This window comes from Triplophysa dalaica, chromosome 11 (assembly GCF_015846415.1).
Source record: "Triplophysa dalaica isolate WHDGS20190420 chromosome 11, ASM1584641v1, whole genome shotgun sequence".
Lineage (NCBI taxonomy): Eukaryota > Metazoa > Chordata > Actinopteri > Cypriniformes > Nemacheilidae > Triplophysa > Triplophysa dalaica.
In genome coordinates, this window is record NC_079552.1 from 6977533 (window position 1) to 7005458 (window position 27926).

General features: G+C 41.1%; 2 protein-coding genes across 3 annotated transcripts in view; one reads left to right on the forward strand and one right to left on the reverse strand.

Moving 5' to 3' along the window:
* macrod2 (mono-ADP ribosylhydrolase 2) overlaps positions 1–27926 on the reverse strand; it is a 473143-nt gene that overhangs the window by 361089 nt on the left and 84128 nt on the right. The gene's annotated exons all lie outside the window — the stretch shown is intronic.
* Positions 17431–27870, forward strand: flrt3 (fibronectin leucine rich transmembrane 3). The gene is made up of 3 exons (XM_056760598.1): positions 17431–17724; positions 23027–23752; positions 24800–27870. The coding sequence occupies exon 3, from the start codon at positions 24821–24823 to the stop codon at positions 26768–26770; it is 1950 nt and encodes a 649-aa protein (XP_056616576.1). The 5' UTR covers positions 17431–17724; positions 23027–23752; positions 24800–24820; the 3' UTR covers positions 26771–27870.

Genomic DNA, 27926 nt, shown 5'->3' on the forward strand with positions numbered 1-27926 from the left:
TGCTTCGAAAGGGAGGGGTGGAGTGAGCCATTAGTTGCAATTCGCTTCCTCATCACTAGATGCCGCAAATTTTTATACACTACACTTTTAAGAAAGGACATACTAAGTTATTCTTTTACAATACCCTGATTCACAAAAATAAGCTAACAATATTAAATTAAAATGTGAGCTTACAGGTACAATTTTACAGAAAATGTTGGTTTGACATCATTTACCTAACAGATGAGTTTGTCAAGTTACCTGCAATTTTGTTTCAAACAGAGACAGCGATAGAGAGGCGAAGGTAAAGGATTTCAGCTTATACTTCAACCAAAAAGGAAAACTTTGTCATCATTTGCTCACCCTCAGGTTGTTCCAAATCTTTATATATTTCTTTGCTCTGATTAACAAAAAGGAAGATATTTGGAAGAATTTCTATAACCAACAAGATCTGTTTCTTTGTACAGATCTTTGTGCTTAGCAAAATAAAGAAATGTGTACAGATTTGGAACAACCTGAGGGTGAGTAAATAATGACATTTGCGAATAACGCAGATCGGGCTGAAGTTGAAATATTTCATCTCGAGCAAAAAAATTGTGCAAAGAGCTCATTGAGTGTGTTTACGATTGTGCTTAATAAGCTGATAACAAGTAGGTCATGTAAATGCGTAAAACGGTTTTCTTTTACCTGGGAAAGCTCATAAACGGCTGAAGCAAGACCCACTTGGCATAGGTAGTAGCCTTTAGCGGTATTCAGTTTTGTTTATGTGGGCATTCCCGTCCCAAACGGAAGTAATAGTAAAATAACGCATAAAAGTCCACTCTCGCATCATGCAGTTGATGTAGAAACGTCAAAATGAAGAACAATTGTTCCATATAGTACTGCGGACATGAGAAGAGATAAAAGTACAGCTTCTGACCGTTTTCCTGCTGCATTTTTAATTTAACAGACTGTTGATGGTGAAGTCACTGCACGTGTGAAACCCGGCAAGTCTCAAACTTTCATGTAAACGAGGTTTTATGCGTAGGCGGTTTATTACTATGCATGTAAACACGAGAAAAAAACATTTTCGATAGAGATTCACTTAGATTTTCAATAGATATCCGTTTCTTTCGTGCATGTAAATGCACTCAATGACTACTACTGTATGACGTGTCCAGATGTTTTTGCGTCACTCACGTGAAAATGACCAACTTTCCTGGGAGTTATAAAGAGCGTGAAGAGAGTGTGAACCCAGCACAACTATTGATCATACTTGAAACAATTATATTGGAACATCAGGTTTGCCAAAAAAATTATAAAACACGATGACACAGCGTTCTCTCAAAAATCCTGTTTCAAGTGAAATAAACGGAACACAGTTTTAGACATAAACATTAAACGGCATAAAAAGCCTGCTCTTCACACTCCGCAGTGGAGGTTTTCATATATTTGACCACGTAACGTGTGTCATGTTTAAAGACGCGGCACAAATTCAGGCTCTGAAGTGTTGGAGTCCGTGCCAGCACTGAAAAGCTTTATCGCTCCTGACCGCTTCTGCATAAACATGAGATAGCCGCCTGAAAGAGGTGTAAAATTTGGCCGACGCTTTGCATTCTAATAAAGGAAGCAGAGGGTGTGATAAAAATCACCCATCTTCCACATATAATCCAGAACACCCTGTGAAACATGCAAGCACAAACGTAAAGACCAATAAAGGATCTCACACCCGCCAATATACGCGGGCTGCACGCGGACGCCGGCAATCTCAAAGGGTTACTGTCAACAGCTCCACTAATGCAAATCTAAACACATTCCAGGAGAAGCCTGGAAATCCGGCTGATACGAATAATGATGTCTGTCAGTCAGAGTGCAGAATTGCTTGGCGAGGTAAAGCTGCGACCGCGCATTAAAAAACATGATTACTGCTTTGCATTTACAGAGCGACTTCTTAAATCTAAAATACGGCGGCAGGAAAAATCGACACGTGTATAAGCAATAACGTCAAGCTCTCGAGAGAAAAAGCGGCGGCTCGCCAATCAGCTGAGTGCACAGAGAGAGGGTGTTGTTACCAGCCACATTGAAATTCAATCGTCTGAGCTGATTCGATGGCTTTGAAAGGAATTACCTGTGCTGAAGGCAGCTGGAGAGAGAGCCGTCCTCTCTCTCTCCCCCACCTCAATCAACTGACGTTTTCTCCTCTGCCGTCGCTGTTTGTTTTCGCCGCACTTTCCCTAAATTAGTAATTACAGTCACACGAGCCAATCTTGCCATGGCGGCTTGCGAACCCAGAGACACACCTGCTGGAGCTACATAAACAAATAGCTTGTTAAGCACTGCATAACACCCCTAAAAGCTAATGAGGAACACGGCGTACGACCAGAGTTTAAGAGCAGAAAAATGAAAAGCCCGAAAGGCAGTTCACAAATTGTGTGGTTTCCAGCCATTTGCACAAACATTCAAGTTGTTTACCAGCCAATTTGAGATACAGGGTAGAAAAGATGGATGACAAAGGATCACAATTAAAAGAGTAGATCTTCCCTATTTGATTTTTAAATGTATGGCTGAGGAAAGTGAAAGTTCAATGTGTCAACAAATAGAGATTTTGGCGTATCATTTAAACAAGTGGTTCTTTTCATGGTCGCGCCCTCATGTAAACCCTTTTAAAGAACTGGCTTCTTAGAGTTATGCATTTTGTGTATATGTTTATAAATACAAAATTAATATGCACAGTGACCGTACACAGACATATACGTATTACGTATAACGTAAACACAAACTTTATTTCTGGATGCAATTAATCACGATTAATCGTTTAACATCCCTAGAAATTTCTTTATCTATAGGAACAAAAAGCTTCTTTAAATGTTAATTTAATTTAGTTTCTTCGTTCAGACAAAAATGGTTCTTCGATGGCTTTGTGAAGCTAAGAGCACATTTGTCAGACAGTTTGTTACATTACATAAGTGACTTCACAATGGCTTTAAATGTGACTCGTCAGAATAAAATGTCAGAGATACTACTAATCCGATAATGATATAAAATTACACGTATTGTGACATAACGCTTTGCAAATACTTCCCATTCCCAGCACTGACTCTGCAAATCACACATTTTCACAAATATTTCCGATCAGAATTGTGACCCTACCGGCAGCTCGCCTCTTGGCAAATACACTGAAACCCATTTGAGATCAACCCTAATCTTAAACAAATCTGCCTCAACAATTCAAAAGGTGATCTCTTATCTCACCGATAAATGAAAGGAGGAAGCTGCTCTAAAATCCCCCCAAAAAGCCACAGCAGGATCACTAGACCAGCGTCTTTTGTCTTTTTTGTTTGTTTGCTTTTGTTTTGTTTTTACAGGCCTTTACAGCAAGGGACCAAGAAAGAGCACCATGAAGCTTTGGCTAATGCAAGGCGAGCCTACTGCTGTGTCTGGCTACAGTCTTATACAACAAGCAGATGGAATTCCACACACAAAGAGTGAAAAATCCTAGTTATGTTATCCGCACAGTGAAACTGGCTCAAGGGTAAAACTCTAAAACGTTAGCATTGTAGCACTGAAAAAGCCAAACTTTTCCAAAAACTATCTTAGTGAAACTTTGTGAACAAGATTCTTTAATAATTTTTCAGTATCAAACTGCAACACCCAAAGAATACACAGAGATAAATACACAAAACTCTAGCTATTTTTAACATCTGCAAAACTTCTTGAGGAAAACACTGCAAGGGACAGATGGAGTCAAATACTCAACTCGCTGACAGGAAGTGTGGCGGGAGAGAGTGGCAATGGTGCTGGCAGGGTACAATGAGAACAGGAAGTGACATATTATATGACTGGGATGTCTACACCGTAGACACATAACAGAAGATTTCAATGGAAAGAAAGTATGTTCAAACTTAGTGTGTTCAGGTCATAAACTTTAGCTCTAACTTTGGTCAAAATTAAAGGGATAGTTCGCCCGAAATCGAAAATTCTGTCATCATTTACTCAACTTCATGTGATTCCAAACCTTTATGACCTTTCTTTCTTCTGCAGAACAGAAAGGAAGATATTTTAAACAACAATGGAAACCAAACAACAATGTGAAAAAAATGGATCACAACCCCTCCCTTTCGAAGCACTACGGCAGCTGACACAGGACAAACATGCTGTCATGTTTTCGCTTCTTTGTCGAAGGTGATAACGAATGTTTATGAAACGCGCTCTCTAGAGCAGTTTGTCTATTTAGGGCTACTGTAGAAACAGCATGGCGCTCTTGCGCAGAAACTCAGAATATGAGAAACAGAAGAAAAACAATTATTTCCAGGAAATGCCAGTGGTCATATTCTATCGCTGTTCTTCAAATGTTCTCAGGTATTTTTATGATAATAAAGTTTATATATAGTGATGATGTTTGAGGAGTGTGGATTTTTCAAATGCTTATTATAAACGACTCAATCTAGTAGTGGTTTTAGATCGAGCAGTACTTCCTACTGATCAAAGAGTCGTAGCTCACAGAAGAGCTGTGCATAAAACATTGAGTCAATTTCAGAGTCGATTTACACATGTATTTTTAGCGTGAATCGCGATACATATCACCCAGCCCTACGTAATGTCTTTATAAACCTCTGAGGACATAGTTATGTATATTATTTTTGAATTTCCAGGTCTTGACATTAACCATTGTCATGCGGTTAATAGACGATGTTTGACAGAGCAAGACTAAGCATTAAAGAACAGTTGAGATTATTCAAGAAATCATTTTTCAGTTTATTTAACATCACTTCGTCTCCTGCCTGCGGTTCTTCCCTTCAGCTATGTATCTCCCTGGTGGTTGGGTTAAAGTATCGACTCGCAATGGAGTTTATATTTACAGGTTTAATAATTTCCTTAAGGAGAGAGATCTAGTGAAACTGGACACAAATTTTATATCAATAAGATCTGCAAGCCATAGTTGCGCTTTAAGTAAATGTTAGAAAATTTTCCTTATAAAGTGTCAATATAATTGTTTTTGTTTCGGATCCTCATTGTTAATGTTTTGCTGATTAGTAAAGTGTTTTACCTAGTGTCCTCTAAAGCCACCTAAATTTGTTAATACTCTCCATGAGGGCTGTACATAGCACTGGTGCTACAGAGGCCAAACAGTTGTAGCATAAAACGTCTGTTGTCATCATGAAAAAAATGAACCTGACACATGACGCTACATACTGATGGATAAATAATGGCCATTTATTTTTTGTTTACCTACATTTGTTTTATTTTTTTCTAAGTTCTGTGTATTTCTTTACTATACAATAGAGGTATATTTGTTCACATAAATTACTGTAGAATACCAGTAGCGAACCGTGAACATTGAGCAATGGCTCTCTTCGCACGTGCAAACATTCACATGTCACAGACAAGCGTTAATGTCAAGCCCTGATTTCTTTCAATAGATCTTCCAAAAAAATGACACACACCACCTTTAAGTAAACGTTCTCCCAAATACAGAAAGATGTCACTCGTGTAACTGGTAAATCCCTTTCCCCACAAGAGTTAAGTTATTTCCAGTAGTTAAAGCCACATTTACATTACATCCACATAGTGTAAACAGAGCGGAACTGAACCAACTCATCTGGTCTTTTTCCATAGTTGCTTCCGACAGCCCAGCAGCCTATGAGTAACCCGGGCATGACAGTCCTGAGAGAGCAAACTGTTTTTAAGCAGCAACCTAATGAGCACAAACAAAACATTACGTCTCTGTTGACAGTGGTTTAATAACAATTGCCGGATGTTAATACATCCCCAACAGCTAATATTTCTTTTGTCAAAAATAGCCCAAAGACCAAACACTGGCTAAACGAACGTGGCCATACACCCACACGCAACATGTTCTGACAGGGCACTTCAGGGTCAGGTAAAAGACACTGGGTAAGAAGGGATTAGATGGACCACCCTGCACATGCAGATCTGTGCACTTCACTATAAGCCCAAGTGTTGAAACGGCTCCTGTACCAACCCCAGCTCTCTCTGCATAACATTACCAACATCCCACTAAATGCAAAATCCCCACGCCGTACCCTAAACAAAGAGTGAAGTCAAGACAAATTATCCCGAGACTTTCATGTGGTCTGTCACAGAGTTAAACTCAAGAATTGGTCTCCCACAATTCCCCCTGGCCCCATCACCATCGCAAGTCCACAAAGCTTCCCTTAAACAAACAATTTCTCTTCTGCCTTTTATTATGACGGTTTACAGCCGCTTGCAGAAAGCGCATTTAAATCAACGATAATGAACGTTCGCACGTTCAGATTGCGAATCTAACAACTAATCATTCGATATAGCTCAGGAAAATTGATGGCATCACGCGATAATGTGGTCAATGAGGATCGAGTGGGCGTCTGAGGAGGTACTCTCTTGGGGAGGCGGTGTACTGGGACTGTACCAATTCCCAAATGAGTCTCTCCTCTCCCACCCACATAGGGAGAGAATATTCATTAGCGAGGATAGCACACTCCAATTAAGAGAGGTGGAGGGCATACGCACACACAGAACAATGCAGGTGTAGCATGCACCTGGTCTGCTGGTAAAAAAAACACACGCAGACAAAAATCACTTCCCAGCTACAATGGCATTTTAGGCGATTACGTTCTCACCCACCATGACGCGTCACTTTTGTTTCCACGTCTACTTCTCCTCCGCCAAGAGTGACACTAGAGGCGTGAAATTTCACAACGTGGCGTCTGTGGGCAGACATCCACATTGTTAGAAAAGAGAGAAATAGCGTAAAAGACCGACGTTCTCTTCTGGCCTGCTTGACTGGGGTCTGATTAATGGTTTGGAGGCTTGTGATTGGGGATGTAATGATGAGATATATATGAACAAATGCCCCGGCGCAGCTGTTCGGGTTGCCCCCCTCCTTCGGCGCTGGAAATCCATAAACCCCGTTTCTCCTGTCACATCAGTGCCACAACACCTGAAATACACATTAGCTACAAAACAACGAGTCACATCCATCCAGCAGCCACAACAGCAGGCAGAGACAGCGCGGAGACTCTGGAAAGTGCGTTGGAACGTACCGCGAAGACTAAACATTGTTATAGAGTACAGCATGTGCACGCTCTAAATGTGAGTGACAGCGTTATGAGCCGAGGGGCTGGGAGAGCGCATATGCGCAGTCTCTTCCAACTGTCTAACTGGCTTAATAGGGCCTCACCTGTTGGCGTCCTGCGCTATTGTGTGTGTGTTTTAGCAGTTGTTGGCATGTGTTTGAAGAGAGAACTGACGAAAGCCAAGCTAAACATGGGGGGAATGTCAACGACCGTCTTGAGTCAACACAGCGGAGACGCAACAAGACCGCAGTCATCCTTCAGACACATACGCTGTGATTCCGTCTCCGAGGTTTGACCTGCCAACAGCATGCCTTCAGGGGTCAAACGCTACAGTAGAGAATGTCAGACGTATACACACAAACACACTACCTAATGCTTATTCTGAAATCCCAGACGTGAATGGTAAGAGCAGGTTTAGAAGATCACTTCTTTAGGAGAATAGCAAACCCTTTAGCAAGTCGAGACCAGCTCAATGTCTAGAGTCGATCTGTTGGTGGATCTTTGAAGCAGGGTGAGGGTACGCCGTATTGACTGGATGCGTTGGGACGTTTCCCTTTTAGCCTTGCTAAAGCAGGCATGAGGACTGATCCAGCAGAGGTTAAGAGGAATCTCTTTATATTCCTGTGCTTTCCCATTTAGAGTCAAGAACTGTGACGGGAAACTCTTGAAAACTACGAATGGTTTTCCTCTGCTAACAGAATACAGGCCGAGTTTGTTTTAGTAAACAAAAATTTGAAGTTGAAAATGTTTTTAGCTGATTGAAATCAAATAAAATACTGGCTTAAACATTATTGGAAAAGCTTTAAATGAAAATTTTATATGTGCCTTAAAAATAAACTAAAATTATAATAATAAACAAAAACTAAAATAATAATAAATGAATCTTATATAGCAACATAAAAAATAAAAAAAACAGAAAAGCAAGTAAAAATTGGACTTAAATTAACGTAAAAATTCAATATCAAAATATGAATCAAAACGAAATACAAAACTATAAGAACTCTGACATAGACACCCAAGTCAACATCCATGAAAATATTAAAATCTTTGTGGTTATAAAAGTTACATGTATTCAAAAGTCTGGTGGCTTTGCCTTTCATTCAAATTAAATAATTCTCAATGAACTACATTTTTAAGTGGTGATTTCCATTTCACAAAATAACAAATATGATTATCTATTAAGGTGGTTGTCAGAGCACTTTTATACGGTTGCTATGGCATGCTGGGGTGTTGCTAGGGTGTTGTGGGCGGTTGCTAGGCTGCTGCTTACTGACTCAAGCCAACATTGCAAAAACATCAGATACCTCAGTTCCTAGAAATGGCTCATTTCACTCTTTTAATGCAAGCCTACAAGATATTTTTCATCCGTTTCCTCATTCCATAGGTACAAATCACATGAGTTCTTGTTTGGGAAAATAATAGCACACCTCTCCACAATAAGTTGCATGATTTAAGCCATTACTCATGTCTGCTGTACAACTAGTGCGAGACGAGTTACATGCAAATCAGTGCTATTCCCTAACCTCGAATAGAACCAAATCCAATCATTTTCACAACATTTCTTTCTTGTATTTAGATAAAAATACAATCTTCAAAATAGGTACTGCTAATTTTTCCGAAAATAAACCTAAAGGCAAAAAAACTGTCATCATTTACTCCAAATACTGTATGTATAAATTTCTTTGTTCTGAGGAACGCAGAGAAAGATGGTTCGGAAGAACAGTGAAACTGTTCTTGGCCACCATTGACTACCAATGTAAGTCAAAAGTGCCCCCGAACGGTTTCCTTTCCTACATTCTACAAAATATCTTATTTTGTCTACAAAGAAATTGTCAATCAATTTTCCCTACTATTGTAATCGTTGGTGGCCAATAGTTTATTTTATAGCTTTAATATATTCAATAGCTTTATTTTAAAGATGTTTAGGTATTATCCCCAAAAAGCTACTGCAGTGCAATTATGAGCAATAGTGATAGTTATGATGGAGCCTTTGACAAGCGAATCACTCCGTTCACTTATTTAAACTCGCAGCGGGTTGTACGAGGTGATATGGAGTTAAAAAACTATTAACAAGCGATTGTTTTCCGAGTTGTGAGGTTATCCAGTACAATGCAATTTAGTTGCTAAAAGCTTCCAAAAAGAGAAGGCTGACATTTTTGCATGGGAGAGATGACCTTTATACAACTGAGAAAAGCTTTACGAAGCTTTCTCTGGCAACAACAACAACACACACACACACCTCTACCCACCTACGCATACAACCAGCTGCCATTCAATCAGCCAGACATTAGCTTGTAATTGGCCCACTGTATGTGCCAAACTGAAATTCTGCATTAATCCATCCTCAGCACGGCCCTGTGGAGTATGCAACGTCCTTTAAGAGAGGCTGACATGTCTCATCCGTCTGTCTTTTCACACACTCAATTAGATACACAAAAACAACAGTATCGGTTGCACAGATAAATGGAAAAGAAAACTGGCATGCTAATATTACAGTTCAAGAGTAAAGTACTTCAAAGATTTAATCCTACAGATTCAATTCCTATATAAAATGGGCATTCTTGAAACTCAGCTGGTGATGGCAACAATGAAAAAGCTTAAACCTACTGTACTGTAAACCGCATTATATAAAGAGCCTGTCAAATGCGTAATGTAAATGTTTCTTCAGCTTCTGTGCAAATAAACAGAAAAAAGCATCCCTCTTCACACCCCGCTGATTCTTCTTTATACAACAAAATGCAAGCACGTTTCAACCTACTTCTGCCTTTTAATTTTGTAAATGACTCTCTACACAAATCTCGGGATCTCTATGACGGTACGAGCAGACTGGCAAACACACACATCAGATTGTGGCCGCGGGGGACGGTGGGGCCCAGACAGCACTGAGTCAGCAGCAGAAAGGAAACGATCGAGGCCCTAGAGGAGAATACATCAACACCGCAGAGGCGCCTCCATCCTTCTCTGCTCCCCATCAACACCAGCACCAGCACCATCCGTCTTCCCCCTCACCTCAAAGGAGCTCGGCATGCCTGCTCGTCCATCTTTCACTGACCAGGATTTTGCAGCGCTGCCTCAGCGCTGTGTGTCTGATGCAAATGGGTCCTTTTAGTCTGGGCTAAGACATGTAAAACGGCATGAGGAATATGTAAAAACAACAGACTGACAGCAACAGCCATTGTTCTCACAAAGGCTGGTGGGCGCCACGCGTTGTCACTCGCTCGGGCCGACGCGCTCGCACAAAGAGGAGTCATTTCACTTCCTTCGTCGCAGCTGATCTCAGCAGGATAGTAATTCTCGTACTGCAGGAGAGGGTTGAAATGTCATCCGCGCATTATTAGACTGACCTTCAATTTGAAGGCAAAGCTTGTGGGAGTTTGGGCTTCCTAGAGAATTTTGACGGTAAATAATAGTGTCTTGTTCAACTCTTTAATCAAACGCGGTGAAGAAATAGAAGTGTTTTGTGCTAAAGATTCAGCATTTCTGTTCAGATGGCTTAGTACTCTTTTAGGCCAAGGCCACTTTATATATTGCGTTAAATTTATTATCAGTAAAGTTTCGAGCCCTATTTCAAATGCATTTATATTATTTTGCTACGGTGATCGCAAAACAAATCAAATATTATATTATAATTGATCTACTGGGGTGTTAAATATGCTGGTATTGACAATAATAGATTTGTGAAATTTATAACCGTAAATAATTCTATACATTATGATAGCATAAATAATCCAACACCAGTATATGATTGACACCTTAGCATCGTAGGTGGTGTGATTGCATTTATTTAACATTTCATTTATTTAACATATTATTTATTTTGTTTAAGAGATATCTTGATATAATCATTAACGTGAATTCTTCTGGAAACAATAATCGTGTAGTTAAAGTGTGATTTTGTGAAAGCCCAAATTTACACATTATCAAACATTAAAGGGATAGTTTACCTAAATTTGTTTTGATTTTGTCATCATTTACTCACCTTCTTGTCATTTCAAATCTGTATGAACACAAAAGATATTTTAAATAATGTTTGTAACTGAACAACAATGGTACCCATTGACTTCTATTGTATGGACACAAAACCAAAGCAATTCTATGTGCAACAATGTTCTCCGGTTACCAACATTCTTCAAAATATCTTCTTTTGTGCACTGCAGAATACAGAAAGTCATACAGGTTTGAAATGACAAGAGAGCAAGTAAATCTTGACAGAATTTTCATTTTGGGGTGAACCATCTATTTAAGATACTGAAAATCTAGCTGTATATTTTTAGTTATGGATTAAGTATGAAGATTCTGTTTAGGCATTTTTATTCTTTCATAAAACTTCGTTTGAGATCAAACAACAAAAGAAGGACCCCCTGCCGTCCCACCCATGACCCCCCCACTATAAAATCTCCTAATGACAGGACGTTTTTATTTCAGAGTTCCTTGTCAGCCTACTCTGGTGTACATTTTCTAGCTTTGCGTGCAACGTTACATTAAAGTCGAAATTATACACTATAACCGAACTTGAACACAAACACACAGGTCAGACAACCCATATGCTCTCAGAGTGCCATGGGAAACGACAGAACTCAACACTCCCCACTCAATGACAAAGAATAACCTGAAGCAACCCTCTCCGGTTTCTTTAATCCTTGCCTTTAGGCGTCCCGAACGATGGCGACAAATTGTCAGTTCTCATTGGGAACAACAGTCACTAATGGAGGGGGGAAACTCAAGTGTGAGGTATACACAATCCATCGGGGCTAAACGGTTCCCCTCATTTACCTGTCATCATTCCATTCCTGCCTGCCTTTGAGTCATTCTTCACAAAGACATGCTGTATATTTGATACGCCGCTCACACAAGTGCTCGACAGGAACGCTGAGACATGCAGATGCTTCCGAGGTGTTAAGAAAACACTTTCAGTACTGAGATGAATCACGTTTCGTTAATAGCATAGGGGTTCAAATTCAAGCTCTAACATATTTGTGAGAAAGAAGGACATTCCAAATTAGTGTCTCTTAAGTAGTACAACGACAAGAGTAAAGTGTTCCTTTGGCTGTGGCTAGCACGATAATGCTCGTGTTAACTTAAGATCAAAATGTAATTTTATAAAGTTCCGGTGAAGCCAGACACTTAGTTTTCAATATTTTAAGGTTCATTAGCAATGATGATTTTCCTTTGTACAAGCATTGCCATTGCTGAATTATTTAAGGGAGAAGTGTCTTTTCATAAGGTGACTTTTTTTACCAATTTCTTGGTCTGTAGCTAAGAATAGAGAACACCAACCAAATTGACATCACAACATTAATCCAACCATGCAAGTTTGGGACAGGACTGTTCGCCCAAACAAAGGACGACATGTGAATGTTTTGAAAACCTGTCTGGAACAACCCATATTGTTTGCAAAAATGTCACACTGAAAAAAAGTGACTGAACATGATAATGTAGTCTTGCTGTAGCTACAACATAACTCAAAGCGAGGTGAGATGTGCAATAAAACGCACACAGCTCAATGCGCATTGTTTGAACTTAGACTGGAGAACATGAAAACACAATGGTCTCCTTCTTGTCTTTCCAGCACACTGATTCACAGCAGATGTGATTCTTTAAAGTGCTGTAAAGTTCTCAGTGTATACTGTTTTGCGAGCGCGGCGACGGAGCGCGCTTTTATGAGAAGCAGTTTCTGTCATATTTCCAGTCGATAAATGAGGTAACTGCAAAAAATTTGTCGAAAACCAAAAATGGAGTGAAAACAGATTCATGTGCCACTTATGTGCATTTTTTCAAATGCATGAAAATGAATGAAACCAGATATGGATTATCTATTGTTTCGCATATAAAATCCTGACAGCTGTAATGCACGACTCGTGTCCAATCTCAGCCTTCAATGACGTTCCGATATCCAGCCAAACCAGAGGAAATAGAGCCACATTCTTAGTCACCGCAAAGCGGTTTATCAACCTTATCTATCATTTCCGTGTCTTTGTGTCTTTAATGTCATTAAGCATTGTTTCCTCTCAGAGGAGCGAGACAAACAGAAACCACCGGCAAACTTCCTTTGATAAAAAACAACTGTCACGACATCCAAAGGGGTACACTCTTAAAAATAAAGGTGCTTCAAAAGGTTCTTCGATCCGATAGAAAAAGATTTTGGTTCCATAAAGAACCTTTAACATCTGTAAAAAGTAAGAAAGAGATGGTTCTTTAAAGAACCTTTGGCTGACTGGTTCTTTGTGGAACCGAAAATAGTTATTCTATGGCATCCCCTTTTAAAACACCTATATTTTTAAGAGTGTACATTTGCCACGTGGATACTTTGAAATTATTTGTCTGTTTCAAACGAAAGAGAAAGTCCTCGGGAGGGTTTCAGTCGCACTGCTGAATTCCTGCTGTGAAGATGCAGAAGATCTTGCATCTGAAAGAGTGAGAAGACTGTTATTTGGCTAATTACAGATTTAGGGCTGAATCTGTAAACGGGGGGAGAGGAATAGAGCGAGGTGTTTGAGTTTCATTAGAGCGTAGAGACTGGATGCATTGTGTGCTGATGTCTGATCTTTTATCTCTCTCACTACTGATATGACTAATAGATCAGTATAGGTTGGGGTAAAAGAGTGGCCTATCTGATCTGATCGGAGACCATTGTTTCAAAGCTCATTAACCACTGGGGGGTCCAGAGGTTTCCACACAGTCGACAACCTCAACCCATCCCCCAGTAGACCTCACCAACCCCCCCATTCCTGCGGTCAAGACAAGAGGGGCTTTAGAAAAACAAGCGACAACACAATGGAAAAACCGGAGAAGTCAACCCAGAGGGCCGTTTCGAAGACTTTGCTCATTCCTCACAAACACAAAAAAAACGCTGACCGCTGACTCAGGCCTTTGGCTCGGCACTTCTGACGGAACGAACAGCAGGACATCAGTTTGGTTAGGCTGTTGTTGTACAGGAGATTCTTGGTCTCCAGAGATCAAGGAAGTTAATGTTGAACATCTGGAATTAGTATTGAAAATAACACAAGAAAGAGGTTAGAGATTTGATGTAGTATTGATGTGTATTGATGTGGGGTAGCATCCCATCTCAGGGCAGTTATAGTACAATTTGGCAAGCTGTATCACGCATCATGCAGCCAATGCCACGAGCAGGAACATTAGCACATGGTGCTGGACCCCATCCTGCAATCCACATTTTGCCATATTGCGCCGGTCTCTGTGGAAGCGGTAGGGAGGATGAAAAGTCAGCAGCACCGAGATCGCTGCTAATTGTCCGTGGTGAATGATTATGGAAAAGAACCAGAAGGATATAGAAAAAAAGAAGACACAAAGCAGATATTTGGCACAGACTTTACCATGTCGCTATTAATTACGCATGAGTTCAGGACAGAAAATGCCCCTCAACCATGTATTCTAGTCACATTGTGTGTGTGAATGGATTTATTTGGCTTTAGTTTAGGAAAAATTTGCCCACAGTTAAATATGCAAAAAGTATTGATGGCATCCTAGATATATACAGTAGAATTCACATAGTTTAATTTAAAAACTTGAGTTTAGAAGCTGACTTAAGTAAAATCAATATTAATATATGGCGGATTTTACACTAAAGATTTTAAAGGGACATTTTCTACTTTGTACTTCAGCGATTTTATCAGAAAAAATTAACGTTAATCTATAGTAATTAAAATGAGCTTCATCTGAAAACAATTGAAGTCTATGGTAATTTCTTTCTTTATTTTTCCTTTCTAAATTTTTGCATAGGACAACTTTATTTGTCAACTACCCTACATGTTTTTTTAAGTGTTCTCAAAATGGTGCCAATATTAAATGTGTATGTTTTTTTATGCAATTCAAATTGTATAAATTGCATAAACCTGTACACAATTACATGACATGTTGGTATGTAGTGAAATCCTCCAGTTTACAGAATTCTAAAGGTATGGTTCTCATTTAAGCTAGGTAAACATGAGTATGTGTGTGAGTGAATGAGTGAAGGAAGGGGGTTTTTAGATAGAGAGAGTGTGTGTGTCACTGGAGACACAAGAAAAACACATTACAAATCTCCCGGAGCTGGGCAGTACAGCACTGAGCTCAGAACTGTTTGTTTGAGAACGATCCAGGGCCATGAAATATACACACGAGGTGTAAAGATCAAAATGACAAACCCCTCAACAAGTCTTTGAAATTAGAGAAATTTGGCATGGCTTTGATTCTGACACCCTTGTGTTCTAAATTCCATTCAAGTGAACAGCATTATTCAAGAAACATGCACCGGTAAATTAAAGCCTAATTTAAAGTGTCTTATTTGCCTGTCATGCAAAGAATGTACCATGAACACCCTTGATAGCAGAGGTCAGACATTCTTTAGACACGGGCCCACTTAAAGCTTCAACGAAAAGTGTTCTTGTTAGCACTTAACTGCATCAAGTGCTTTAATAAACTTAGCTATGCTCATCTCCACCCCCTTACAACAACCAAGAGAGTAGACGAGCAGGAGCAGAAGGGTCTGAGATCCTTCAAAGCCATGTCTGTTGTCAAAACACATTGAGATGGAGAAGATAAACCAAATGGCATCTTTGGAAAGATGAGGAACCCTCATCCAACCAAACAAGAGATGACCAGGGCCACAGACTCCCCCAACAGTATTATTAAAATGGTGGTAATCGGACCCTCTTGGGGCCCTCCAGTGGGCCTCTTTGTACACCTAAGAGTCAATCAAGGAATGTGATGACAGACAAGGCCTAGTCAGATTTAGGAGAGAAAAAACGCCGGAAGGGTCGGATGCAGGGGCCAGAGTTGCGATCCATCCCGGAGCGGAGGACAGACGGGCCACTGGCCGTGATGCCCTGCGGTGACCTCCTGTCACCTTTAACTGTGCCCTGGTTCTCCACCTCTGACCCTAAAAGAATGACACCTGGACCTGCGGTAAAAAACAAGCGGGTTCGCTAAACTGAAGTTTCTTTGGAGAAAACAGAAGCTAAAAACAAGAGATAGCAAAGGTGACAGGACCCTGCCGCTGCTGTACTACCAGGAGCAAAGACACGTCGTTCAAAAGAAAAGAAGCAATAACCAACAACAAACCAACACAGGGTACTTAGAGAGATTTTGTAAGGATTGTTGGGGTGAATTTCCATTTGGTTGTCACATACTAATCCTGTGACTTAAAAGATTACACTTATTAGTTTACAAATGTCTCCAATAAGACTCTCAGCGGACGGACTGATGTTATCACACACAAACTCGCAAAGAGCAATATCTATCCAATTTAATAACAAAGCAAAGGAAAACTAATAAAATATATTCACTGCATATGTTTCCATGACTAAGTCCGGAAATCACAGGTTTGATTTCCAGGTTTTCATTACCATGAATTCCGTTCAAAAGGTCCAATTTATTTTGAGTGCTGTTTGGCACAAAATACGAGGTTGAGTTGTGGCGGTTTTATTAACCAGTCAGAATGGGTCTCGGAAAAGGGGCAATAGGAACTAACCTTTATGTCTATCCAAAGCTGTGGCAGTGCACTCATATCAATTAAAGCAAACAGAACTAAAAGGAGGTCAAGCTCGGTCTTATCTCTCTTCCTGAAGGCCGCTACTTCAGCATTTGATCACTGATTGACCCAAAGTCTATGAGGTACATCTGTTGATTTATGGGAAAAACAAGTAGCTGAAGAAAAGTCCAGGGAAAGCGTGCCAGGAAAATCCCCACGCAGCAGAAAAGGGTCACATTAACCCAGAATTATGCAATCGTCACTTCCAAATAAAAAGGCATTTGTGCTGGAGGTAAGACCGAACAAAAAATAAGTGATACAAAGGCTGCATAAAGGTTTACTCGGTTCAGATTGCGTAAAGTTCCCCCAAACCCCTTTGGAAACGATGACACAGTCTGCGCTGTTGGTTTATGAGGGAGCAAACTCTCCATTTGGAGCCACTTTCAAACTTAACAAGCATAATGAGGCTGAACATAACGCCTGACTTCAGAGCTTAAAAATTCATAATGTGCTGTGAAACTAAGAAGCCATTACAGGCACTCGCTCTCACACAGACACTTTACTAAAAAAGGAAAGCGCATCGCTCGGATTCAAATAAATGCATACAAGCGCCTGCTAAATCGTCCCTCTTTTGGCATCTCTCTCCCTCCTTCACGAACTCTGTTACTTAATGCTTATACACACACAGATCTCATCTAAATAATGCTTCTGGTGGTGGCCTTCTCAACACAAACACAAGCAATGCCCACTAAAACCTTATTCAAAGATGGTGGTGGATACTCATCTACCTTTCTCCTGCTCCCCCTAGTGGCCACAGTGTCCAAACCCTGCGAGAGAGAGAGGGAGAGAGGGGAGGAAGTCAGGAAGAGTCGCAAGCTCCTCCCCCAGATGACATCAGCGCTGTGTTGAAGCGGAGCTGGAGGCAGATGCAACTTCACACTTGTAGTGAGCTCTAGGCAGCTGACCAGCTCTGCCGACTCTTCTATCTAGTCTCTCTTTCTGAGCCAAAGGAGTGTGTGTGTATGTGAACAAGTGTGTGTGGAAATAAAAACACACCCTGCTTTTCGCACCATTGCCGCTACCGAGCATTTCTGACCCTGGGCTCTTTTTGGGGGATTGAAATCACCTTCCGTCGTATTGGATTTACCCTGTGGACTGACTTTATGTTTTCTTTGAGGATATTCTTTTTGATATTCCCTTTTTGAATAATTGCTTTGGCAGGTAAGTGTATTTTGTTATGGGTTTCCCCTGATTCCCGGACTGTTTTAACCCGTTCCCTAACGTATCCATCACCTCGAGGTTATCAAATACCTTCAAAATGTACATAGAGCATACACGCATCTTTCTAGAAGGTGAATCAAACATTTATATTCACTCACAACGCTGGAAGCTTTTGTCTTCGCTTCTTAACTTTTAGATCTATATGTTTGCCATGTCAGTCTTGATACTTCCATCAAAGCGGCTCTGCGGAGGCAAATCTCGTTTATTGCGTTTATTTCGACTGTAAGCAGATCCTCGGGGATTTGAGGGAAATGCAATAGCGATTTCAAGTACAGTAGTGATGAAATCCAACTGTACAGAAATATAAGAGCCTTTTACTCTCCATTTATTAATCAAATGAATGCGCATTTCCAAAACAAATCTCCACTCCGTTGCGCGCAGAATAAACGCACCACAAACTTATATTTCACATTTGTTATTCGTGTCGATAAACGCACTATGCTTATTAAAGACTTTCTACAAATAACCATCGTTAAGAAAAAAAAAGCGCAGTGCAGATTTTATATTTACAGCGCTCGATCAACAGGAACGCGCAAACTTGGTGCGCTTCGTCTTAAATCTAGTCACGTTCTTAAACGAGAGATTTTATCCCGAATTACACGAGCAGATGGCGTTTAAAACGGGGGAAATTAGAAACCGTAATGCCGAGCTCGAGCTGTGATGAGAGAGAGTGATCGGAATAAGGAATGGGCGAACCTGAGGGACGCGGCGCCTCCATCCACGCGCGACGCGACAGAACTGACGCGAACCCACTGGCAATGCTCGTTTGCGAGCGTTTTCGATTATGACGATAACGTGTTAATTTTGACGCGAGGACTAAAAGACTTAAAAGACTGGCCTGTAAATACGCGCTCTTTGCGTTAGGTGTGTGTGGCGCAGTGAAGAGATCTAAGGCTGTCAAGCTGCTTCAAGATTTCCTCATCAAACGAGTCTTCTTTCTTTCAAGTAGCCTTACAAGTTACCTAAAGATACGCTTTCATATCTGTTGGGCAGAAAACTCAAGATTGAAATAATAGTTTAGCGCTGATAAGGACAAAGTGTGAAACGTTGATAGCGGCCCTTGCTTTTAGATGGAGCTGATGAAATCAGTTTATAAAGACTAATCCAAATTCACTAAAGACAAATGTAATAGTTACACCACAGTGCATAAGATTCACACCCCTGTCTGATCACATACTTGCACTAAGTGCAAGTTATCTTTTCCCCAGCTTTGAGTTTCATGGGTGCAAATACACAAAAAAGACTTGTGTATTCAAAGAGAATGGCCGAGGGACACAAATGAGCTGTTTTGACTGTGTAAGGAAGGTGATAAAATTAATGAATACATTGTTCTTTGTTACACTTGTCAAAGCACTCTGTGGCTGTCTTTTCACTTGCATAAACAATTTGTATCAGTGGTTTGCTAACGCCACACCTCTAAGCATTAAAAATGTAAGACTATACAATACACGGCAAATAAAAATCTCCCTTAGATGTCAATAGGCAGAGATGTAAAATAATATGTATTCTATGTTTTTATACCAAACCGTTGAATGCAGTGTATGTTTACCGGCAGCCAGGCGGAGAGCACTCTTTGTTTCCAACTCCGAATGCCGGAGGCTAAACCCAGCGGTCCGTTGCATTCACTGGGAGTCAACATGAAATGCTCGTGTCTTTCAGGGCCCCAGAAAAAAAAGTCTGTCACCCTTTTGTGCGGAGGACAAAAACAAATCGTCTAGCAGAAATCTCCACTCATGTTGGCAGCCAACCTCTGACCTAGCTGAGGCCATTCTTAAAATGCATGAGTTTAGATGTTCATTTGCGGAAGCATTAGAAGTGTACACATTAATAACAAAACATGACAAAACAATCATAAAAACTAAATAGTTGAGAACATATGAAGCTTTGAATTTCAGCATTCATGTGGATATTATTTTCTTTACTTTAAATAAAATCCTAAGTACAGTCAGTGAATCAGCACAAGCCTTTCTGCCCTTGTTCAACAAATGCTGCCCCTGTACCCTAGCAGGGGTACATATGTGGTAATTGAAGCGCCAACTCGGCCTCGGAGTCTGTCTGTGTGCGTATCTGACATTCACAGGCCCGATACAGAAGCGCTTACCACCCCCAAGTGGGGAAAAACAGCGCAGCTGCCACAGACCACTCTCTTTTCAATGCAACACAAAAGATGGAGACCCCCTGTATCCCCTAAAATTCACTCTCACTGCTGGCCAGGGACAAACCTGCGGATCATCTGCCCCAAAACTCCACACAGAGGGGAAGCGTAAACACACAATAGCCTGCTACTAAATTAACATTTAAACCGTGCCCAAACCACCTTTCTCCTTCCAAACATGTGGGCAGAAATGTTTCATCTTTCAGCCCACTAGGCTCGGAGGCTTGATATGCCTCCAGTTTCCTGAACATAAGATAAAACGTGACAAAGAGAGGCATTTAGTTCAAATCCTGCCTGCGGTTCAGAATCTATTATCTATTGAAAAACGAGAGAGCTGACCTACCGATGGAGTCTGTAGTGCAAATTTAATTTCATCCTAAATGCCTTCTTTCATGCGTGGGCATTGATCAGATGTGGCAGCATTTTTGAGAACGAATGAAATACAATTTAAATGTTAAAATTATCCTAACTAAATCTATAGATACCAGTTATATTGATGCATTTAATATACATTTGCATAAGGGCCTGAACACAGCAATGATGTGAAATCAGAAGTTTTTGCTTTTGATAGTCATCTTTTCACTAACTTCTCAAAATTAATCCATTCTGCCCACTTTTCTGGTGCATTATCACACACCCCAAGACAATTTTAGCCCTCTGTTTTTAAGAACACTACTATGAAGCTCCAGACACAATACACTAAAACTAGCAATCTAAGTTGCCGTTTCTGCAGTGCCAGTTTAACCAGAACGCTAAATTGAACCTCACTCGTGCAAAGCAATGAAGCAGAAGCAGGCCCTGCCATCTGAACAATCCCTTAACGGGTAACGCCTATTAGAACGATAGTGAAAACTGTCCCTCATTTGACATTCTGCTTCCCTTTTTTTCCTGGCTATGAACAGTGGGTGGGATGAGGGGCCGGAGGGTTTAACCAAATGTAAAAAAGCTAATAATTCTAAGTGAAAGGGGTTCAGTAAAGCAGAAGAGTGAAAACCAGGGCCCTTATGCTTGCCTTGTAATGAACAATGGGGCGCTGCCACATTGGTGAAATCCGAGGAGCTGAGGGAAACAAAGAAATAATAACGCAGTCGATCATGAGCAGATATGGTTCGCGTGTCCCACTGAGACAGCTGGCTCGACAGGCTTAGGTGAAGCGTATGAGAAGGTCTGTCTTTTTTTACCTCCCTACCTTGACCTTTATGGGCATAACAGTCTATCAGCCAACATATATTTCCCAAGACATCCTGCTTTTATCAAGGTCTTATTAATGTTTTCTGCTATGCATCTTAAAAAATATCAAGAATCGCACAGTTACTTTAGAACAGCGAAATAAAATAAAACAACTTCCCTTTTCCAGCTCCAGTGCCAGACAATGATTTTAAGTGTAGCACATAATAAAGGAGGTGTTCGTTCTCCGGATAATTCGCAGTCTGTTATGTGTCAGACTTCAGGAAAAATAGCAAGGTGCTTTATGCGCATAATTCTCAAAATCGATACGTCTAGCGGTTGAAAAATTGGAAGCCGACGATCATCAACCAATTGTTCGCCATTCCAGCCAAGTGCTTATTTTCCTGAATGTTCCACGATCATTTTGGAGGATTGGAGAAAAGGAAAATGACTTTGTCTTGCTCAGCATACTAAAAAGCGCTCGGTCAGATGTCACCTGTCCTTAAAGCAGTGTCACAGCTGCTGTTTCATGTTAATCTACTAATACAATACCAGGCGCATGGAGCACTTAGACTCAACAGAAGGCTGGAGTGTATTATTAGACTGCGCTGCCGAGACCTGTAATCAAGTTACAGGGCCTTCAATTCCCTAATCTCTCCTTGTCACTTGCTACAACAGTTTCAGAATTACCTGACATACCCCCTCGTGTTTTACAGGAAGGGTACAGTCCGCAGGTCAGTGGGAGGGTTTCAGACAAAGTCCCAAGTCTCTAAGAGAGGCTGTAAGTCATTAGACTCAGAGGATAGTAATGCATGCTGTCACTACGCGTAAGAGGGAAATAATGATAATGGAAGGGGCAGCGCTGATATGATGCGCAAACCCCTCGGGGCCACTGGAGGTGACGTGCATGAGGATCCCGTTCTGGTATTTATGAGTCTACCACATTCATCTGACATGTACATTTTTGAGCAGCACGAGGGCGTTGCATTCAGGCGCTGCCGGGGCAGCCTCGAGGACCCGTGCTGCATGCTCAGCACCAATAAGCTTCATTGTAAGAAAGCAACAACTGCGCTTACATTTTACCTTCGTGAGCTTCTTATCAGATTCATCTTCACCCCATACCAGCCACCTTAAACCCTCTTTGAAAGTGCAGAATTTAGCAAGGCAGGAGGGAACGGTCCTGAGCCATTGTCCCAGGGCCCAAACCACTGCCGTCTTTCTTATGCAAAGGAATTCTTTTCTCCCATCTCCATAGAGAGGAATGGGACCGAGGGGGTCAGGGTTAGCAGCAGACGAAGCAATGAACACGGTCATCCTGGCAGCACAGGCTTAAAGCAAGGGGAAAGAAAGGTTTTTATAAAAATCCACAACATCTCCCCTAATCCAGGTTTCACAAACAGTGTCCACTATCAAAAGACTGCAGCCCTGGGGCTTTTCTCTGTGGTCATTTAACCAGAGGTAAAGAAATCCCCTGATATACAGAAACCCAATAAGCTTAAGGGACTTTTAAATTCCTGTTTCAACCACATACCGCTTTCACTTTTTCGATCTGATATCGCACTCAGATGCAGTGGACCAACCTACAGAACATTTTTAAAGCGCCTTAACAATCTAGAAACGTTTTTGGGGTGTACTTTTATCAGGTGCAAACATACAACTTGCCATATCGTCTATTGAAGCATGAATCTGTTTTAAGTGAAGGACGGTGGTCAATTGAAATAAGATGCATCCTCCTCTGACTCGATCTCAACCTTGGCAGAAAAACTGCCGTATTAAATCTTTTTGGTATTTAATCAAATTATTTTGTGTCAATAAGGCTAAATATCATTCTCACCTTCAGTGACGTATTCGACTGTCGCATGTTTTTAATAGAGAATGTCTTCTTATTGGTTCTTTTTCTCTCCCTGACCCTGTCCATAGGAAGTCCAGCATGTTAGAAGGAGTGGGCGTCTACACGTCAAGCACGGGTTTGTGAAACGAGAGCCGGGGAGGCGGGGTGCTATTAAAGCACAGGAGAAGCGAGTGAGATTCTGCTTCCGAGCCACCGGGCTGGATACTTTATTCATGCTCTTGTCGGGAGTGAGACTACAAAATTCCAGGCTGACTGTGGGGCCTGACTTCAGATCCGAACCACCCTGGATTTGAGCAGACTGGACAGGGCTCTGACCCATAAACGGTCGTAACGCCATGACCGCTCTGCTTCGGGAGATACTGGAACAATTTACTTCATTTCATTAGGGATTGCAATTTACCTTTGAGAAAATCTAAGGATTCTGCATGCAGGCAACTCTTGCTTTACCTTCTTTTTTATTTTAGTCCTTTTCGTGCATCAATATTCTTTTGAATCGCATGCCTGCACAGGAGAAGGCTGCCTTAGGTCTGTCTGGAAGCGGAGGCGCTTTCTTTATAGGTTTATCAACCATGGCAAAGCCTTTGATTGCATGAACTGAGGACACTGCAATACAAGACAGGAGGTCAGCAGTACAAACAAGGATCAGTTCGGCAAATACCAGCTTGGGCAGGATATAACCAAAGAGACCCCTTTGAGGAGACGGACAAACATCTTGTGAAAGAACAGAAAGGAGAGCTTAAAGCCTCATTGGATTTTGGGTGGCTGCAGAGGATTAACCAGCATTTCTAAATCAGGTATGACAAATATGGATGCCTTGTCTTTTTCTCTGCTTAAGGGAGATTTCTTATATATAAGGTCGTCTTTTTTTATTATATTATGTATTGAATTATATATGCACAGTGCTAGAGGTAAGGAGAAGAAATTAAAGTAATTCATTGAAAAGCAATGATTAAATATTAAATTAATTAATAATATATAATACAAAATTATAAAAGCACACTTCAAAGCCGTACAAAATAACTTTATCAACATACACTGAATTTCATCTGTTAAAATTGTTGTCATCTCTCCCTCAGATTATAATACTTTTATTTTATTGTTTCAAGAAAATTTGCTTTTCTGACTGAAATCTCAAATTGTCTAAAAGTAATTTTGCAGGAATAATTTATAATGCGTAAGAAAATTTAATAAGACACTCACTCTGCAGCAAGCCAGGACAAAAAAAGTCGATTTTAAAACATTTAATCAACAAGGCCTGACTTTGTTCTTTCAGCCCAGTTTTCAGTAATGAAAGCTGCCGTGAAATGCACTGGCTAACTGCAGAAATGTGTAAAACAACAAGGGCCCGAGATTACATTACACACAGCAAAAGATAAAACCTCTCGCTCACAAGAGTTTCTTTCAAGGGACGCTGGTGGGTTTAAGGATTTGTTATCTGCATCCACGGCTGATTTGGAATATCCTTCCACTTCAATTAGACTTGTTTCTGAACCTCTCATTTCTTCATTTTATTCCTCTATTTTTTCAACACCAATCCCTCTTTTTCTTTTCACGATTTTATATTGTTTTGATACACCATAAAATTTATTTCAATCAAGACAAATACCCCAGGCACGTTTTGCTATCATAGTTTTTTCATTCGTTCGTGTTATTGGAAATTTTAATAGCCTCTTTTCATTAATTCAACAGCAGAAATATACGATTCTTTGTTTTCGATTGAATCATTTAGTACAAAAAAAATGCTGGAGGCAACATACATAAAACAGCAATTATTTAGAGCGAGCACTGCCTTTCTTTCTGAACGCCTGAATTGAACTTTCTTTCTTGTTTTTTCCTCCAAGGGCAACAACCAGACAGAGGACATGGCATGCAAATACAAGTCTTTCTTTGTCTTCTTGATCAGAGCTGGGCTTCTGCTCGGCCTGGCCAATCCGCTGGTGACCTCGGCCTCCTGTCCCTCGCAGTGCCGGTGCGATGGGACGTTTATCTACTGTAATGACCGGGATTTGACTTCCATCCCTTCGGGCATCCCAGAGGACGCCACTGTACTTTTTCTCCAAAATAATCGCATCAAAAGTGCGGGCATCCCTTCGGATTTGAAAAGGCTAAACGGCGTGGAAAAGATCTACCTGTATTGCAACAACCTAGATGAGTTTCCAAACAACCTGCCACTGAATGTCAAAGAGCTTCATTTACAAGAAAACAACATCCGGACTATCACGCACGCCTCCCTGGGACAGATTCCTTTTATTGAGGAATTACACTTGGACGACAATTCTGTATCAGCTGTTAGCATCGAAGAGGGTGCGTTTAGGGACAGCCTCCATTTGAGGCTGCTCTTCCTTTCACGTAACCACCTCAGCACCATACCTTCAGGTCTACCCATGACTATCGAGGAACTTCGCTTTGACGACAACCGCATCTCGTCCATCTCGGAGGCGTCCCTGCAGGATCTTATAAACCTGAAACGCCTGGTGTTGGATGGCAACCTTCTAAACAACAGGGGTATTGGGGAGATGGCCTTCATGAATTTAGCCAACCTGACCGAGCTTTCGTTGGTACGGAACTCTCTAACATCTCCACCTCCCAACCTGCCAGGCTCTAGTCTGGAGAAGTTAAATCTTCAAGACAACCACATCAATCATGTGCCAGCAGGTGCCTTTGCTTTTTTGCGACAGCTGTACCGTTTGGATCTGTCAGGCAACAACTTGAGCAGTCTGCCCAATGGGGTGTTCGAAGACCTGGATAACCTTACCCAGCTGCTCTTGCGCAACAACCCCTGGCAATGCAGCTGCCGGATGAAATGGGTACGCGACTGGCTGCGAAGTCTACCATCGAAGGTCAACGTACGTGGCCTCATGTGCCAGGGACCCGATAAGGTCAAAGGGATGGCCATCAAGGATCTATCGACAGAACTTTTCGGCTGCTCTGACACAGAATTCTCACCTACATATGAGACCAGCACCGTCTCAAACACTTTGCCGGCCTTGCGACCCCAGTGGCCAACATATGTGACTAAAAGGCCTGTGGTTAAGGGACCAGAGCTGGGCAGAAACTATCGTAGCACAACGCCGTCTAGTCGCAAGATCATCACGATAAGTGTCAAATCTAGCAGCGCCGAGACAGTTCACATATCTTGGAGAGTATCTCAACCCATGACCGCCCTGAGGCTCAGCTGGTTAAAACTGGGCCACAGTCCTGCTTTTGGATCCATAACCGAGACCATTGTTCAAGGGGAAAGAACAGAGTACCTGCTTACAGCTCTGGAACCCGAATCCTCTTATCGGATATGCATGGTTCCCATGGAAACAAGTAACATTTACCTGTCGGACGAGACACCTGTATGCATAGAGACAGAAACTGCTTCGCTGAAAGCTTACAATCCCACCACAACCTTGAACAGAGAGCAGGAGAAAGAGCCTTACAAAAATTCCAATCTGCCTTTAGCTGCTATTATCGGAGGGGCCGTTGCCCTTTTGGCTATCATCATGTTGGCCCTGGTGTGCTGGTACGTCCACAGGAACGGTTCCTTATTTTCCAGGAACTGCACGTACAACAAGGGTCGCAGGAGGAAGGACGATTACGCCGAAGCCGGAACAAAGAAGGACACCTCAATCTTGGAGATTAGAGAGACCTCTTTTCAAATGATACCCATAAATAACATGCCGGTGTCTAAAGAGGAATTTGTGATACACACTATTTTTCCTCCTAATGGCTTGAGCCTTTACAAGACTCCACATAGTGAAAACAGCATCAACAACAGAAGTTACAGAGACAGTGGAATACCAGATTCAGACTACTCGCATTCATGATAGCGTGCGCGGATTACAAAGACGTTTTATTGCGAATGAGTGACTTTGAGACTGCTTGGTCTTTTGCAAAACACTGGATTGAAAAGACTGAGAAAGCGTCGTTATGTACATTTGCCATATAATTTATATTTAAGGACGATTTATTAAAAAGGAAAGAGGTTCCGATTGCAGGCCATCACTGAGTCATTGGTGTACGCTGCCACAAACCGCGATTCTATATTTTAGAGATTTGTAGTAATTTGTACTGTACTTCCTTTACTTATGGTTTTAGACCAATTAAAAAACGTTGTGCTCTACTGAGATATGATGACTTGTCAACTGTGAAAGTGGGTTTTCATTGCTGTGTTGAACAATCAGAATTTAGAAAACCATGTAGTATAAGCACAGGTCAAACCTTTTGCTATGTTGCTGTCAGTGGAAAAAAACAATAAAAAAACAAGACTGCAGGGCCTAGATGATCAAAGGCATGACAGTGTTATGTTAAATCTGAGGAGGGCGAGGACAGATTTACTGTGGTAGCATTTGTTAGGAATCCTGACAGCCCGTTCCAGAATGTTACACGATAAGGAAGCAAATATCTATTACTTGCCTGTGAAAGACACCAACACAGCACAGAATGCTCAATCCCATGCCTCGGCCAGACGCTTCTGCCCCGGCAAATGGCAAACAAAGCACACAGATCAAATAAACAAGTACTTTAAAGTCAAATCTGAATAGATGGGCTGAAACACAACTCAGTATTGCTTGTTCAAGTCGGCATGGGGAAAAAACATTTTAACGCATCCCCAATACAGTAAACTGTGTCATTGTAAGCGCAGTCCTTCAAAAAAATTCTGGACAGTAAAAATATGGCAAGAAACACATCTGGGCTCTTTTCTATTCGGAATATAGTGTCAACAATTTTTTTGTTCATATAATTCTTATTTGTGTTCTTTTCTAATTTAAGCCACTTTTAAGTTGCCACAGTTGAAAGTTTATTGTTCTTTACAACCGAAGACCAAAGTGCATTGTATGCCCTTTGGCCAGTCTTGTATGTGCCTTGATCCAATGCTTATTGTATTTAGCTTTTTCAAAAAAATAAAATAAAATCAGTGACTTAACTTTTTTCATACACACTTGAATATGATAGGATATTGGTCATATTGCAAAATAAAAG